The 17,224-nt window shown below is 38.7% G+C and overlaps 1 protein-coding gene across 3 annotated transcripts; it reads left to right on the forward strand.

Moving 5' to 3' along the window:
• The first annotated feature begins 2,776 nt into the window (after positions 1 to 2,776).
• Positions 2,777 to 15,095, forward strand: LOC135466550 (ATP-dependent DNA helicase Q1-like). Of its 3 annotated transcripts, XM_064744097.1 has the most exons (13): positions 2,777 to 2,824; positions 4,773 to 4,852; positions 5,406 to 5,582; positions 6,070 to 6,249; positions 7,023 to 7,328; positions 8,188 to 8,360; positions 9,027 to 9,108; positions 9,525 to 9,673; positions 10,245 to 10,362; positions 11,762 to 11,900; positions 12,220 to 12,314; positions 13,323 to 13,595; positions 14,291 to 15,095. In XM_064744097.1, exons 2-13 carry the CDS (start codon positions 4,846 to 4,848, stop codon positions 14,743 to 14,745), a joined length of 2,154 nt encoding a protein of 717 aa, XP_064600167.1. In that variant the 5' UTR covers positions 2,777 to 2,824; positions 4,773 to 4,845; the 3' UTR covers positions 14,746 to 15,095. The 3 variants fall into 3 exon arrangements, with proteins under 3 accessions (XP_064600167.1, XP_064600166.1, XP_064600168.1); XM_064744096.1 differs by lacking the exon at positions 2,777 to 2,824 and having other exon boundaries at positions 2,987 to 4,852; XM_064744098.1 differs by lacking the exons at positions 2,777 to 2,824; positions 4,773 to 4,852; positions 5,406 to 5,582; positions 6,070 to 6,249 and adding an exon at positions 6,329 to 6,407.
• The last annotated feature ends 2,129 nt before the right edge of the window (positions 15,096 to 17,224 follow it).

Here is a 17,224-nt window from a genome sequence, read left to right on the forward strand (position 1 = left end):
TTCACCGAAAATGGAATGAAAATGTTGAATTCGTACTTTGTCATCATAGTCAGCGCTAATTTTCTTCACCATCAACCCGTTCATTTTCCGCTTTTCCACTTTTTTTCCGCCTTCACATTAACGAAGGCCTTTCACGTCCACAAAGAAACATTGTGCCATTGAAGATTTGCCGACATTGCCATCATTTCGCGACAAGGGATGGTGTGATAATGAGCGTATGGGGTCCATACTCAACGCCACAACAGAGCAGCAATATTGGACGTCACAGTATCACTGGCATCTGCAGTGTTCCAAAGCCGTTATTTTGATTGTTACCGGTAGTTTATAAATAAGTCAAATGACCTTGGTGCACGTTTGCCCTGTTTTATGGACTTTGTTGTTTCTCCCTTGCGCCTGCAGGTGCACGGTGGATCTCAACATCCACGAGATACAGTACATAGCGGATCACTTGCAGGAGGGTAAATGTCGACAGCTGGCCGAAATTCTCCACTCGGAATCGTACATGTTGGCTAAGCTGGGGGACGGGGTTGACGAACCAAAACTGACCTGCATAGAACTTCTAGTACTGTGGGACCAGACTGAGGGGAAAAACAAAACCTTCCACCATCTCACCCACAGATTAAGGCAAATAGGCGAGGCTGGATTGGCCAACAAAATATCCAAGACGGTATACCACGAGGAGTCAGCAGCCATCAAACGGGCATACCTGGATGATCCTTTTAAGAAAATCATTCACAAGAATTCGCCGCTGTTGGATAACCGTGTGAAGCAGCGCAAACACGTGGTATCCAGTGTCGAGGACGAAGACGATCCCTGGAACTCTTTTAAGTTAGCGTCTATCACATCGGGGGGGATTTGTGCTGGAGTTATTCTGTTACTTGTGCTCAGGACGGTCTGTACCGGAGTTATCACCCTTGTTGCACCTATTTTTTGTCCACCCTCTGTTATTAAGGCGTGTGTTTCACGCTGGGAGAGAATGAAAGACTGCTGCAAACGCTGTAAATACAACACCAACAAGCATCTTCTCGGTGCTGGCCGGGGGAAAGGGAAATCCTCTACCCTCCCTGTGTGACCGTTAATCAAATAACCACAATAAAACTGAAAACATTTCTGTACGACATGTATAAAATGTCTTGTAGTCATTTTCTTGTGTAGTTATTTTGTTTTTGCAGTCATAGATGTGAGAATATTGACAATGTTATAATGAGAAGGTGTAATACACAATGCATATAAAGACTGATACTGTAAACAGGCGGATTGCAGATATAAAGACTTGATAGGCCCGTACTATAGGCAATCGTTAACGGCATTCCCCAGCCATTTCTTAATTGTTAATTCATAATTAATAATAACATTAAGTAAATTCTAACTAATACGAAACTTATTAATAATAAAGAATAAATTAAAGAGTAAAAAAATAAAGAACATGCACTTTTCAATGTGCAATAACATGAAATAACATAAGGTAAATTAAAAGCAAGCATTGCCTTGCATTTTACACATCCACTCATGAAACGGGCTGTATTACATATATATGAACACGACCGTCTGTCCATCTGTCCATATAACCACGCGTCCGCAGAATCCCTTCTTTGTTTAAATCACAATACCTAAGATCTGAAGTTTTAAAATACGTTTTTTTTTCCTGGGTATATAGATACATATTGATAAGGAGATACGTTTGATCCATAGTTGTCGAATTCGAAATTTGTCATAGTAATCAACCGGTTATATGCCTTTCAGTAACTTTCAATGGGCCTACAGACGTCTTCTTGTTAAATACATATCCCTTCAAATCCCATAGTTTTGAACTTTTTTTTAATTTTAATTTTTGATGGATATATTCATATCCTATAGTGTGAATGTTAAAGTCAGAATTTGTCTTTGTAATCTGCATATAGCCGTTTACATGTCAGTAAATCTGTACGAAGGTGCATGAATGTTATGAAGGTGCATGGTTGACTGATTTCCAGTCAGACGCGGTCACTTGGCCTTTAGCTTGTGTGTAAACTCGTGTGCCTCTATGGGTTTCTACAGTGTTAAGTGGACAGACGCTTTGTACGGATTATGACCCATGGCGGGACTTTTATGCACATACAGGTTCTGTAATGAAGACCACTTTTATAACTGCAGCCAAATAGTCTTTTTTATTTTGATAGTTTTCATATAATTATTGAATGGTTTTTCCGCTTTTACGTTTTTCTTTGAGTCCTGTCAGTTTTTTGTCCAGATAACGTTTTTACTATGGGTTCCAGTCATGCCTCCACTTAAAGTTCGAATGTATACCGTACGTATATGTACGTTTATCGGGCAAGTCTTCCAGAACATTTTTTTTTTTAATATCTCAGGGAATATAGCTGCATTGTCACAATAAACCGGTGAAGCCAATCTGAGGAATTATAGATGTTCTCTATAGATGTAAATGGTCACAAATACCCTTAGTTGTCTAGGGTGAATTAGTTTAAGGCCTTCGGCCTTTTGCACAGTTAACCCTATGGGGTGAGTCATTTAATCTGAACATATAACAGCATAGTGATAAGCATGAAAGCATGACGGTATGCTGTAGTTAGTTACACTAACAGCTTCATTATGGCTTTTTTTTTTTTTTTTTTGTTTTAACTTTTATCTCATGGTAGTTTAATTCGTGCGTATGATATTCTTCTAAGAACTTGCTGCAATCGTGGTTGACGCCAAAGAGGAGGAAGGGAGATAATTCTTCAAGGTAATATTTGTCGCTCTTCAGCGCAGAGGAAGAAAACGAAAGTCTCCAAAACAGGCGGCAACAACAAAAGCCGGGAAACAGACGTGGTAAATTGAAGCAGGTATTCGATTAATGTATCATGGGTGATGATGTAAATACTAATGTATGTCGCTAGGTTCATGGACTTGTAGAAAATATTTCTTGTCTGTATAGTAAGCTGGATTGAACTGGGAATCTCTAAACAAATAGGCACACCCATCAGCTTGTGCTCTGGATTACTTTTTTTTTTTTTTTTTTGTATTTCTTCCAAGAATCGCTGTAGTAGCGCACGAGTGACGTGTCAGGATTACATACATGTAGTACGTCATCCGGTGGCTGTCAAAAGGTATCATACTTACTGAGACCTAAGATTGAGGGCAAGGATCAGTTTTCCTGGATAGGCCTTGGGATGTGATGTGATTTCAAGATCTGTAGGGCTGTTATCAGAGTATTTTTACATATTTCAGATATTTGCTAGGCCTTTACATTGTTATAAAAATTATAGGGCTGTTGTAAAAACTAAGGTTATATTTACGTGTAACTGTCTACGTCACTATTTACTTCAATTCATTTATGCTTCGGTGAATGAGGCTGGCCAGATATGGAGGAGACCCTTTTCAGATGTAGTTCACGTGACAAAGGCATGTCACACACGCACATACATATTCAACCCTTACCATGTTCATCTGTCTTAAAAGCGTCTAAAACCCATGGTCTGTCACATCAATTCGAGTGGTGTAGTGGTGTAAGGAACCAGCTGAAGACCCTACATGCTGTCTGATGGAAGTTCGAATCCAGGGCATCCCACAACAAGTTAGGTAAATCCTTTCCAAAAAGTATAAATTGCGAATTTTGTCAATGACATTGACACTTGACAGAATCTAGAATGACAAATGTCGTATCTACGCTGTTTTTCTTTGTATGCAAATTAAACATCTTCCCATTCAATTTTAACCAATGAAAAATCAGTAAAAGCATGTGACTGTGGGGGAAAAAATGATTTCAGAATGCAAGTGGAGATCAACACGTAAATATAACCATAGTCCTTACAACTCCCAACTGTAGCCTGGAAAACTAATATGTTAATATTTGCAGTGCAATTAGTTGAGTGTGGCTAATATCTTTATTACAGATTTAAAAAATACCCCAAAAAGAAGAAAAACAACCCCCCAAAACTCAGAAGGCAATGTCTTAGCTAATTTATATAGGTATTATGCATTAAAAATGTTCAATAATTATAGAAAATTTCTTCATGCAGTCATCTTGACAGTTTCATTTTTTATAATTTGATATTAATGTGAACCTAAATTTTATGACTGGGATGATGCTGTGATTTAGATGCACGACTTTCAGTATCTATCAGGCGCATAAAGCACTAGTGCAATCCTACAGTTGATAATGAATCTCTGAGGTTCTACACTTGATCACTTCCTTTGGCTTAGGGGTCGTAGTGGCAATAAATAGTTGACAGTGCCCTTAGGCCCATTTTGGTTGCCTTACATGGAGTTTACAAGAAATCAAACCCTTCCACCAATATGACACAAGTCTGTATGTACAATTATGGCAAAGTGCAATAACTTGCCCAGCATGTAGATCAGGAGCTGCGGAACCATTACCAAAATGGGTTCTGAGCTGAGTCTCAAATTAGGAATCTGATGGGCTGAGTAACAAAAATGACTTCTGTAAAAAGATAGTGCGGGGACTGAAGCATGCCCACCAGTCTCCCAGCCCCCACCCAGAAAACTCCCCAGTCTTAATATACCCTAAAAGACCATAAATTTCATCCATGACTAACTTAAGCATTTTTCCCGATTTTTTCTGTTGATTTTATAAAGGTATGTTGAGGTTTGCTTGGAACATGGAATGATATTCTGCTGGGAAATTGTAAGTTTCAATGCCAGAAATAATATTTTATGATATTTATTTGCCTCAAAAAATGCACTTTTGTGGACAAAATTTTAGGTCAGTTAGTGTAAGAGAAAACTTCTTGAGTATAGTCTCATGCTTTTGTCCTCTTGACTTTGTTGACAGGTTGTTATACACATTAATTTAATAACACAGGAATAAGGACAAGAATCACGACACGAATCACATAAAAGTTCACAATGGAAGGTATGTAAATTCCTTTACTATCATCAAAAAAAACCCAAACTAGTCTCCGCTACTTCTTTTTCTTGGTAAAGTATACGGCCAGCAAAGGTGTTCACTTCAGTATTACCATGACTGTCCTTTAACTGTGTCAGATTGATGGTGGTTTAAATCTTATTCTTAAATTTCAATAAAGGGAGAAAGTTTAAACAACAAAAAGTAATGAAAAAAAATTATTGTCCCCAATATTTGTTTGTTAACTTAAATGACAAAGAACCAAGATGTAATAATTTAACCCATGGTTTTCATTAAGAATTAGAGAAGAAGGTCAGAGTTCAAAAGTAGGTGGCTGAATTCAAAGTAAATATGTCACAATTACTATTGATTTCAATAGTAAGTATGTTAAAAGTATACGGCTACAGGGACGGCAGTAGATATCTTTCTGCAACCTGCTACTTGCCCTTTTTGAAAACCCAGCTAACCTATATATAACCCACTGTTGAGTGCATTTCTTCTCTGCCACACCCCTGAATTCAGTTCTAAAGCTCTAGAGCAAGCACATGTTTTGTTTTGACAGTGTACCGAGATGAGTTGAAGCTAGTGAATGAGGAACTTGTGTATGTGCGGTCCCAGATAAGTGATCTACTGGACAGACAGGCCACCCTACAAGGCAAGAAGGCGGAGTTGGAAGAGATCTTAAAACGGAAGTCTTCTAAAGATCAACATGAGGATGAGAAAAACTGGGAAAAGACAGGTGAAGTTTACAACTTATTCTAATTCACTGAACAATGGGATGGAGAACAAGTTGTGTCAAATGACTAGCTTCTCTGAAATTAAGTGAAACACTAAAAATCTTTTAAAAGTTTGTTAATTGATGGCATTCATCGTTAGAAGAAGTAATATCAAATAGAACAAGAGGCTCACTGAAATGTCTACATGTTTTGTTTCCAATGAGTATTTAAATTCCTTCACATAGGCAGAATTTGTCCATCCCCTCCCATTCTATAAACACCTGTCCCGTGATGATCTAAAGGTCATGGGTTTTCCGTGGGGTCTGCCCGGTTTCCTCACACGGTAATGCTATCTGTTGTTGAACATAAGGTGAAATATTGTTAAACACTGTGTAAACCTCCATTGAATCAAATAAAAAAAATAAATACTGCACTCATTAGTTCATAGAAAATCATGTACGGAGTCTTGAGTCTGGAGTGTTAATTTAAATCATATGTGTCTTGTTCTAGATTTTGCCTGGTCTAAGGACCTAACAGAAAAAATGAAATCAGTGTTTAAAATGAGCAAACTACGCCCACTTCAGCTGAAAACGATGAATGTGACTTTAGCAGGCAAAGACTGTATGTTGATCATGCCAACAGGGGGAGGTAAATCTCTCTGCTTCCAGTTACCTGCCCTTCTCTCCAAAGGTAAGAAAGTCATCATGAGGACTGTCAAGGATATTTGCTTGAGGATATTATGTGCGATGGTGTATATACATGTAGCTGTAAGAAATATAGCTGGGTTGGACTCCTGGAATGATATACTGTGGATAAAAACCATTACTGCTGTACTTCTGGGGGAAATGGTAAAAATGGTAAGAACTGTTATAATACATTTTGTCCTAAATATTGTTTTTAATAAAAGATAACATGACTCAAAACTGGTATTATATTCCTGACCCGTGTAATTGCTAGCTGGAAACTAATACACCTTTCCCACATGACATTGCTGTTGATGAGGGACAAATCTGGTTTCCGTGTTGTAAGTGAAGCACATTGTATGGAGTTTGTTAGCTACTGATACATTGTGACATATTTAATATAGGAACAGACATACATGTAGTTTTAGGCTGGATTTTAATGCAAACCAAGTCAGCTTTTCATCTAGTAGTTGCACGATCATCGACCTACTGAGTGAAAAGAATTTACGTGATCTGTGCACATAATAGTGTGCAACAACACCGAGTGAAAAATTCCGAGGACACAATTTGACCATGCCATACTGAATCTCGTGTTGTAATATAACATGTTATAACGAGTAAGAGCCAGAAGTGTATTATGGTTTATGTAAATGTCCGTGTTCAGAGGTTATTTGAATAACCACTGGACATTTGTTTTGCATTGTCCACATGGCTGGGTAAGCTTTCATAGCGAAATGTAATGAGAAGTAAACTCTCTTTTTTTTTTTTCTATTTTACAAGGAATTACTTTAGTTGTCTCCCCTTTGGTATCCCTGATGGAGGACCAATTAATGGCTCTGAAAAAGCTTGGGGTGAACGCAACTATGTTGTCAGCCTCTGCTACTCCAGCGGAGTTGAAGCAGACACAGGAGGCCATGCTCGACAAAAACTCTCCGCTCAAGATCTTATATGTCACCCCAGAGAAGCTGGCCAAGAGTAAACGTTTCATGGCCAAACTGGAGAAGATGTACGAACTTGGAAGGTTTGCCAGACTTGTTATAGATGAGGTGCACTGCTGCTCTCAGTGGGGTCATGACTTCCGGCCAGGTGAGCTCAGGTGGAGTGTGTCAGTGTCATTGCTTGTAGTTGTCCCCACGTATGTCGAGCTTCATCATTCAGCTGTAAGTTCAGGTTCTGTCACAATATATTATAAATACTGCAAATCCGCAGAATTTTGAGAAGTCTCTTTCAGAGAAGAATTTTCAGAGAAGCACAATTTATTTGGCTGTCAGTGAATATCAGGGCAAGAAATCTGTTGAAGCAAACATTTTATTATACATTTCTTTTCTTCTATTGTTTTAAACAAAGTCACACAAGATTACAAGTCTGATGCTGTTCAAATAAGACGTAGAGGTTAAACTACAAAAGTATTTTTGTCTTGTGGAAAAAAATGAAAAAAAATATTGAAAAGAAAAAGCATAGAAATTAAAGAAAAAAGAAAACACAAAATAAAATTTTGTCCTTTTTAAAAGGAGTTGTTATCAAGTGAAAGTGTCTTTATAAAATTTATTTTGCCTTTGGGCCCTCCATGGCTGCATTGTTCACGTGTCTCTCACCAATGCTGTCGCAGATGCTGTGAGTTCAAGTCCAGTCTGCGAGCAACCTTCAGATGGGCGTGGGATTTCCTCAGGGCTTGTCCCACTTTCTCTCACTATGCTGCTGGCTGCTGTCATATAAGTGAAATATACAGCGTAATACACGATTCAAATAAAAAAATGAATACTGCAGTACTTCAAATACTTTTTAATACTTCAAAACTACAAATTTTAAAACTGTACTGATGCAAAAGCATAACATGTAATGTCACTGTCTTATCATCTTCTTTTAATGGTCTCTATCTTGCAATGCTCATGAATGTGTGTAGTGTGTATTATTGTCTAATCAAGCGTTTTCTGTACATAAACAGATTACAAGTTTCTGGGCATCATGAAGCGACAGTTCCCAGAGGTTCCCATACTGGGCCTGACAGCCACTGCTACCCTCAGTGTCCTGAAGGATGTACAGACCATCCTGAACATTTCCCTGGACAGCTGCTACCTGTTCAGAGCCTCATTTAACAGACCTAACCTGTACTACCAGGTGAGAATTCTAGAGGTTCATTATATATGTATATAGCCAGGTGGAAGACCCAAACAGCCATATATCTATATATATATATATATATACCCATCAGTACAGTACACTGATTTTTGGGAGTTACCTGAAAAATGACCAGCAAAATCTAAACAGATATTTTAATGGTGAATACTACAACTCAGATACTCTAAATCCTCAACAGATTTTACCAGTAAAGTGTAAATTATTTGCAATATGAAAGCATAATTCATAAGATAAGAAGACTGACATGTATTTTTCAGTTGTTATGAATTATTGAGGCTATATGGAGATTTTTGGCAAAATATTTTTATCAGGGCAAATCCAATAGAATTTTTGCAATTATCTTAGAGTACCCCAAATGATCGACGAAATATCACCTCATCTGTGCAAAATAAATTACGAGTATGATATCTACTGAAAGGCAAACAGTTTGAGGAAATGCTGAAAATTTGATTTGATGTCAAAAATTTGTGCCATATGTTCCAAATGCGTATGCACCGAAAATGTTGTTAAGGTTTTCTGAGAAGAAATTAATAAAACCTATCAGGTGCATGAATCTGTCAGAATCATGCAGAAGGTGCAAAATGTATCTGTTGCTAAAATCTGAACTTTATACGATAATGTCTGTGTGCAATCTTTTGATAACAGGTGCGACACAAACCTGCTGCTCCAGAGAAAGTCATAGATGATATGGAATCTTTGATTAAGAAGAAATTCAAAGGAAAATCTGGTATGGCTGTAATTTATTACAAATTACATCTTAAATTTCTTCAAATAGCATGATTGTTATTTGTATTCTCCAACTTTTTCAGCAAACACTGCAACCAGTATTTTAAAACACTCTGAGAGAAGTATGAGGCATAGAAAAATAATTTGCACAGTTTTATGAAGCTTGAATCTATAATGACACAAACAATTCAGTTTTAGCATCATTTTCATAATAATTGTATGCATAAATTCCAGATGGAAAATGCTTTAGTGGTTGCAAAGCTTGAAGATTTTCGATAACAAGAGAAATAATCGTTTCAAATTTTTCATTAGTTTTATTCAAGAAGGTTAAGATAATGGACATTAAGTTTTACAAGGTATTAAAAATGTTGATGATTATTTGCTTAACTAACTGATGAGCTGTGCTGATTTTATCAGGAATCGTGTACTGCTTCAGTAAGAAGGAGTCCGAGGAGATCACAGCAGATCTGAACAAGCGAGGGATCAAGTCGGGAGTTTACCACGCTGATTGTTCAGCTGCTGATAGGAGTCAAGTCCACCAGGCCTGGTCCAGTAACAAGATACAGGTGGGAGACTTAAGGCTTTGTCAGAAATTGTTAACACCTACGATTGCTCAAAGGAGGGTGGCTGGATTTTCACTAAAACAGGGTTTTGTAGCTTTACTGACTTGTCATATTGGTCAGAAATAACCGTTTATTTTTAAACTTTTTAAGTATTCAGATCTCAGGAATTTGTTTCCTCTATGCTACTAGGTCATTGATCGTGGAATATTGATAGGTTCATTGTTGTACATGCTCTTAGATAGTACAAAGGTGAAACATGCTGTGTTGACTAACACTAGGAATGTAAGATGGAACTGCATGTATCAACATTGATACAAACAGAACTTGTTATAGTTGATTTTGATGCGTTAAAAATAATTACAATTTTATAGGAAGAAAACAAAAATTGAAGATAAATATCTAATAAAAACTAAAAAAAAATATAAAATCATACATGTACATTGTATGATGTACAGGGCAACAACAGGAAACGTGTATGTATTATATTGTATTTAACATTTGTTAAGTGTGAGAAAAATTTTGACAAAACTTCAGCCAAAGATAGAAAGATATTGCTGAACTGTTGTTTTCACAGGTTGTGGTAGCCACTGTGGCCTTTGGTATGGGAATTGATAAGCCAGATGTCCGCTTTGTCATTCATCATTCTATCAGCAAGTCGATGGAAAACTTGTACCAGGAGAGTGGCAGGGCAGGTCAGTATTGTCTTGCAGGCTAAGTTGATTGTAGCTACCATTGGAGGCCAGTAGTCTGGCAGGCTAAGTTGATTGTAACTGCCATGGCAGGGCAGGTCAATATTGTTTTGCAGGCTAAGTTGATTGTAACTACCACTGGAGGTCAGTATTGTCTGGCGGGCTAAGTGATTGTAATTACCATGGTAGGGCAGGTCAGCATTGTTTTGCAGGCTAAGTTGATTGTAACTACCATTGGAGGTCAGTATTTTCTGGCAAGCTAAGTTGATTGTAACTACCATGGCAGGCAGATCAGTATTGTTTTGCAGGCTAAGTTGATGGTAGCTACCATGGCAGGGCAGGTCAGTATTGTCTTGTAGGCTAAGTTGGTCGTAACTACCAGTTATGGCAGATCAGTATTGTCCTGTGGGCTAAGTTGGTTGTAACTACCATAGCAGGTCAGTATTGGATTGTAGCTGCCAATGCAGGGCAGGCCAGTATTGCCTTGCAGGCTAAGTTGATTGTAACTACCATGGCAACATGTTTGACTGTGGTAAAGATGTTATAACCATGGTGGTTACAGTTGACTGTAGCCTATGGTCTCTTTGTGAAACAGAGCCCGGGTAGAGGATATCATGCCTAACTGACAACTGCCTGTACATTAACATCAAAATGAAACAGCGGTCAGTGTGAAGAGTGTCATATGCAGAAATTTAGAAGATACTGTAAGACATTATTTCAAAATTGTTCATGTGGTTTCAATGAACTAACATTACTAAACATGGAGCATTTATTGTAAAACATTGCTTCCTGCAAATGGCAAGCAAGTTATTAGTTTAAGTGTACATGCATGTCAGTTTTATGATTTGGTCAGTTGTTATGGTGTACACGACTGACCAGCAAAATATTTATGCCACAAATTAGTTAACAAGATGCCTAGAATTGATTTAAGTAGTGAAAGTGGTTTGAAGCTACATTTTAGGCAAAACATGGTAATTAGTAATTGCCTGGTGAGCATGTGTTGTGTTTTCTTACAACCTGGTAATGAGTAATTGAATGCTGAGCATATGTTGACCCTTTCTTTCTAATAATGAGTAATTGACTGCTGCACAAGTGTTGACCCTTTCTTTCTAATAATGAGTAATTGACTGCTGCACAAGTGTTGATCCTTTCTTTCTAATATTGAGTAATTGACTGCTGAGCATGTGTTGATCCTTTCTTCCTAGTAATGAGTAATTGCCTGGTGAGCATGTGTTGTGTTTTCTTATGCTCTAGTAATGAGTAATTGACTGCTGGGCAGGTGTTGATCCTTTCTCCATGGTAATGAGTAATTGACTGCTGAGCATGTGTTGATCCTCTCTCCCTAGAAATGACCTTTCTCCCTGGTAAGTGAACATATTCTGTTGCATCTTGTGTTTTACAGGCCGTGATGACCAGCAGGCCCACTGTATAGTGTATTATCGTCTGGCGGATGTGTTCAGACAGAGTAGTATGGTGTTCACAGAACAGACCGGCCTGGACAACCTGATGGGTGTGGTGGATTACTGTACAAATACTGATAGGTAGTAAAATCACCCTTCCATACATGTTGTGAAAACTAAGTATAAAATGTGGTTTTCTTGAAAGTTGATTAGGGATTCTTTATTAAGGACAGGTGTTTACATGCACAGTATTAATAATAACTTTTGTTTTTGACATCTCTGAGCTTAGAAGTTAATCTTTTACCAAAGGCAGTATTGTGTAACAAAAGGCAGTATTGTATAACAAAATTCAGGATGATTCCTGTGTCTGTGTTGTGCTTTGCCACAATTCCTAGTCCTTACCTTTGCTCAGCGCGTGTATGCTGTGTACTATATATACCTATATACCTGCCTGTTACAGGTGTAGGCGTTCCATGATTGCTCGTCACTTTGGGGAGGTGTGGGACAAGAGTCACTGTAATCAGATGTGTGACCATTGTGATCCACAAAACAGAGGTCAGTCTTCTCGTATTTCTGCTGTCGTGTGTATTCATGTATTTATTTATTTGGTGGTTGTTGTATGCCATGCCGGGGAAATTCTTATTTACGTAATGGCAAACAGTTTTATGGCTGGAGAAAGACAGAGAAGTTCATTAAATCACTGACTTTTGGTAAGTTATTTGTGAATTTTCTCATGTGGTCTGCATCAAGAGTGCCTTCTGTACATGGAAAGGTCTGTCAGCAACATATGGTCATGGTTTTACCTCCGGGCTTTGCCCAATTTCCGCTACCACCATAATGCTAACCGCGGTTGTATAAATGAAATATTCTTGAGTATGGCGTAAAACAGCATTCAAATAAATAATAAATTAGTTAAGAGTGCCTTTGATCATTCATTGTCACCAAAGCCCCAAAGACAATCCAAGGAGGTTTTTCTGCATATAATATTGCAAGTTAGAAGTGGGAAGATCTGTCAACAGGGATTGGAAGTTAAGTGACCATGTTGTCAGCACTGGTAAATTCCACTGCCACTCAGACAAAGTTAATTTTATATCGCCATGCTAAAAGCATAATGTTTAATGGCTGTTCTTGTCATGATATAGCTGAAATATTGGCAATATGGTATTAGAAACCTCAGTCATTCATTCATTTCGTGGCACTTGAGCAAATTAGTATGCGTTATCATATGTGGAAGATGTATAGATGTTTGCCACCAACAAGTGACTCCATTGGGTCATAGAAAAGACTTTAATAATGGTGCTCATGGCTGCCTTACTGCATGCTGAGCACAGAGGTTAGAGCAAGGAAACAGGACTGGTTGGCCCGGTGTGAGCATAATGTAACTGGGTTGGGTGTCATATGTGGTGTCTTTGGTATGAAACTTCAATGGCGTCAGCATTTTGGCAGCATGGTCTGTGTGTACGTATAAAACACATTGTCGTATGACTGAAAAATTCTTAAGAACGATGTGAAATCCCAAGCATACATACATACAAGTATCTCCAGTGACTGATTCCACCACAGTGAACTCCCAGACTGTGGACATATCAGGCATGTGTGCTGATGTCATCACCATCCTGGACCACGCAGCTGCTCAACAACAGCGTCTGACAGCCATCAAACTGATAGACACCTGGCAAGGGAAGGGGACAAAACCCATGAAGGGCTCGGGGGCATCAGTGACCACAGCGTCAAGGGAGGAGTGCGAGCTTATTCTGGCCATCATGTTATTACGAGACTACATAAAGGAAGACTTTCACTTCACACCTTATGCCACCATCAGCTACCTTGTGCCAGGTATTGTCCAAAGTTTCTCACTGGTCCTGTCATAGATATATATCAGCTCTTTATGGTATGTTTTATTTTGTATGGCATGTTCTCCTCTGTCAGCCTTGTTCTTTGTTGTTTTTTCATGTTCTTGTTTCATCTGTTTTCTTGCCTTCCATGTTCTCATTGATTTCTCATATCATTGCTTTCTCATATCATTGTCATTTGTGTCTCAATCTCTTTTCATCCATTATCATTTTGGCCTGTTTGTTTTAGCTTATTGAGCTGTTATGTTCTTATTTGTCATCAACCTTCTCATTTGTCATCGACCTTTTTATTTATCTGGGATGTTCCAGTCTGTGTGTGGTAATCTCACTTGTCTCTTCTGTACTTACATATCTGTTCAACGGGGGACAAAAATCAGTTACGGCCCATGACCAAGACTTCTGGACCTGGTCTAAGAAAAGATAAATCGGTAATGGCGTCTACTACTGAGGGAAATAGCCCATGGAATTGTACCTCCCTCCCTTAGACAACATCCAGGTGGCGCTGGGCCGATCTTGGTCATGGGCCATGCCTGAGTAATGTTTCCCATTGTCGTTAATGTTCCCAAAAGCATGTCATAATTTAAATTGTCTTTTTGTCTGACATGTTTTCATTTGTCCCCGACTTTGTCAGCTGCTGGTAATAGTCTTGAGTGTAAATAATTTGGTTGTAATATTCAGGAACGAAGGCAGTGACAATGAGGCATGGATCTGAGGCAGTAACTGTCACAGTGGAACCTGGAATGTTTGAAGCCTTGCCGAAGGTCCAAAAGCCGAAAGACAAGCTCTCCAGTGCCGCAAATAAAGACATGCCCTCCAGCACGGCAATCAAAGACAAACCTACTACTAGCACAGCACAAAAAGACAAAACGTCGTTAAAAAAAGACAAGCCTGATCTGGTAATAATTAACCCTGAGAAGTCACATTTCAAGTCTCAGCCGGTAGTAAGTAATGCCAAGAAGCGGTCCCCGAGACCGGATACGAAAAGGAAGGCCCCAATTGTGATCAGCGACAATGATGAACCAAGCACCATGGACTTCTGCGACTACCTGGCTGGTAGTCCACCAGAGACGCCTAAATTTCTGGCAGACTCGCCAGTAGATGTGTCGCCAAAGAAACAGAAACGTAAATCTTGATCAGATCTGTCATAAACCCGTATTCAGTTGAACGCTTTCAGATGGTACTCTAGCTAGTGCATGTAGATTATTGAAGGGCACAAAAAAGAATCTTATGGACAAATTTGTAGCTTACCAGCCGCATTTGCATTTTCATTACCCACCACATACCCTGCTGTGTGCCGCGATCTTGTCAAAGTCTGCTGTTGCAATGTATTAAGAGTATTGGGTCGCTTATAGAGGTAAGTAGACAAGTTTTGTTGAGATTTACTATGAAGTCTTTATATACGCTATTCGCCAGGAACAATTATTTACCTTAAGACTGGCTTGTAAATGTATGTGCTATAGTAGAATGTGCAATAAAAGATTTAAAGGCATACAACATCATTTTTGTCCTCTTTGTTGTATTTTAGTTAGTTCTGTCCAGCCTCTGGAATAACCTTGTCATACCTTATATTTCAAGAAGTATCGGCCTGAAATTTTATTGAATCTTACAATGACTTCAGTATTTAGAGCTGATTAACTTTGGGACTAGAAATCGTTTGTTCTGTTGGTCAATATTATGACTTTAATACAGACGATATCCTTGGCCATGTGATGTCTCCAGAACTAATGGACCGATTTTATCCAAATTTTTATTAAATTTTAAAATTACATGTATCTAAGCTCTCGAGCTGATCAACTTTGCAGTGCATGTATGTTTTATTTGTCTGTCTGTCAATATTATGACGTTATTGCAGACCATATTCTTGTCCGTCTGATATCTCCAGATCTATCGGGCCGATTCTGCCCAAATTTTAATCAAATCTTAATTAAGAATATGCATTTAGCCAGTCATAATCAATATTGTTACAAGTAGGTCAAACGGATGTTCCACGCATTGGTTACAAATGTTCAGTTGTTTTTGTGACGTCATGTCATTGGCTCTCATCGGGATTGGAATGAAAATGGTGGGACATTGGATTTGGTGCATCCATCCCTAAGATAAATCAAACGCCGCACGTGGGAAGATCTGTCAGCAACCTGTAGATGGTCGTGGGTTTCCCCGGTCCTCTGCCCGGTTTCCTCTCACCATGATGCTGGCTGCCGTTGTATAAGTCAAACACTCTTGAGTACAGCGTAAAACACTAATCAAGTAAGTTAAGAAATAAATAAATAAATCAAACCCGAAGAAGGGGAGATAAAGGTGTGTTTGGTTCAAACAGTATTTTTCTGATTTCTCCTGGTTTTCATATACCTGGTTACCAGATAGTTTAGTTGGACTTTCGCCTGCTCAGAGACATGTCTGGAGTCCACCAAAAAGTTTAGAAATTGAGAAAAAAGGTCCTTGTGTCCATATGAATCTTAAAGCAAACATTTGTCCAGTGTGATAACGTTTGACATTGCTATGGCAGTGAATCATACGAGAATGTATTGTGTAAATCGATTAACACAAAAAGATATTATTTATATGACTCACTGGTGTTTGACAGTGATACACCAAAATTTTTATAGGCCCGCCATTAGGTGGGGCGTATTATTTTATTTATTTATTTGATTGGTGTTTTATGCCGTGCTCTGGAATATTTCACCTATACGACGGCGGCCAGCATAATGGTAGGTGGAAACCGGGCACAGCCCGGAGTAAACCCACGACCATCCGCAGGATGTTGACAGACCTTCCCACGTACGGCCGGAGAGGAAGCCAGCATGTGCTGAACTTGAACTCACAGCCACCGCATTGGTGGTGGGGCGTATTATGGTAAGATGCTTTGTCGTCTGTCCGTCCGTATCAGTGTTCTCGCTACATCTCCAGTTCTTTTTGCATGTACAGTTTTATATTTGAGTAGATATAGAAATGACGGTACCTCTCCTCGCTTGGCATTGAACCAATATTGCCAGCATATATACCCTATAAATCAAAGGATACATGGAAAGGTACTAGAAAATGAAGATTATGGTTTTAAGGAGAATGAAGAAAGGTATGCCAAAAATAAAATAAAAAATAGATAAATGAGAACAATTTCATTTTGGGAGTATTTTATACTTCTTAATAAGAAGCTTTTATGTACCTTATATGTTTCTCAGTGTTAAGAAGAAAACAACCGTTTCATGTATCCTTTAATACATGAATATATTTGTTCTGGCGTATATGTATTTGTACATGTATATATATTTACCTGGAATCTTGATCAGATTTATATGCAAGTGTTTAGTTTTGTGGGAGGAGGAAACCGAAATAAATTACCACTGCTTGATAGGTACTTGACAAACCCCCTGACTTAAAGCAGCAGCCGAACCAGCGATATGCCTGGAATCGCGCTGGTCAACCTGTGACCCCATTGCCATATGGGCCTCGGCGGGATCGACGCTTTAGAATGAATGGATGCTTCGGGTTTAACGTCGTAGTTAACGATTTTTCAGTCATATGACGAGGAGGAGTCTTTAGGTGTGTGTACATATCCGAGTCCATGCGAGTCCATGCCGCCAAAGTGCTGCCGCCATTGAAGTTTCATGCCGA

Source organism: Liolophura sinensis, chromosome 6 (genome assembly GCF_032854445.1).
Source record: "Liolophura sinensis isolate JHLJ2023 chromosome 6, CUHK_Ljap_v2, whole genome shotgun sequence".
NCBI classification, from domain to species: Eukaryota; Metazoa; Mollusca; class Polyplacophora; order Chitonida; family Chitonidae; genus Liolophura; species Liolophura sinensis.

Excerpts from the sequence above, each read along its gene's own strand:
- LOC135466550 (XM_064744097.1), top strand. Across the intron at positions 6,250-7,022 it reads ACCTGCCCTTCTCTCCAAAG|GAATTACTTTAGTTGTCTCC; the intron begins GTAAGAAAGTCA and ends CTATTTTACAAG. Across the intron at positions 9,109-9,524 it reads GAAATTCAAAGGAAAATCTG|GAATCGTGTACTGCTTCAGT; the intron begins GTATGGCTGTAA and ends TGATTTTATCAG.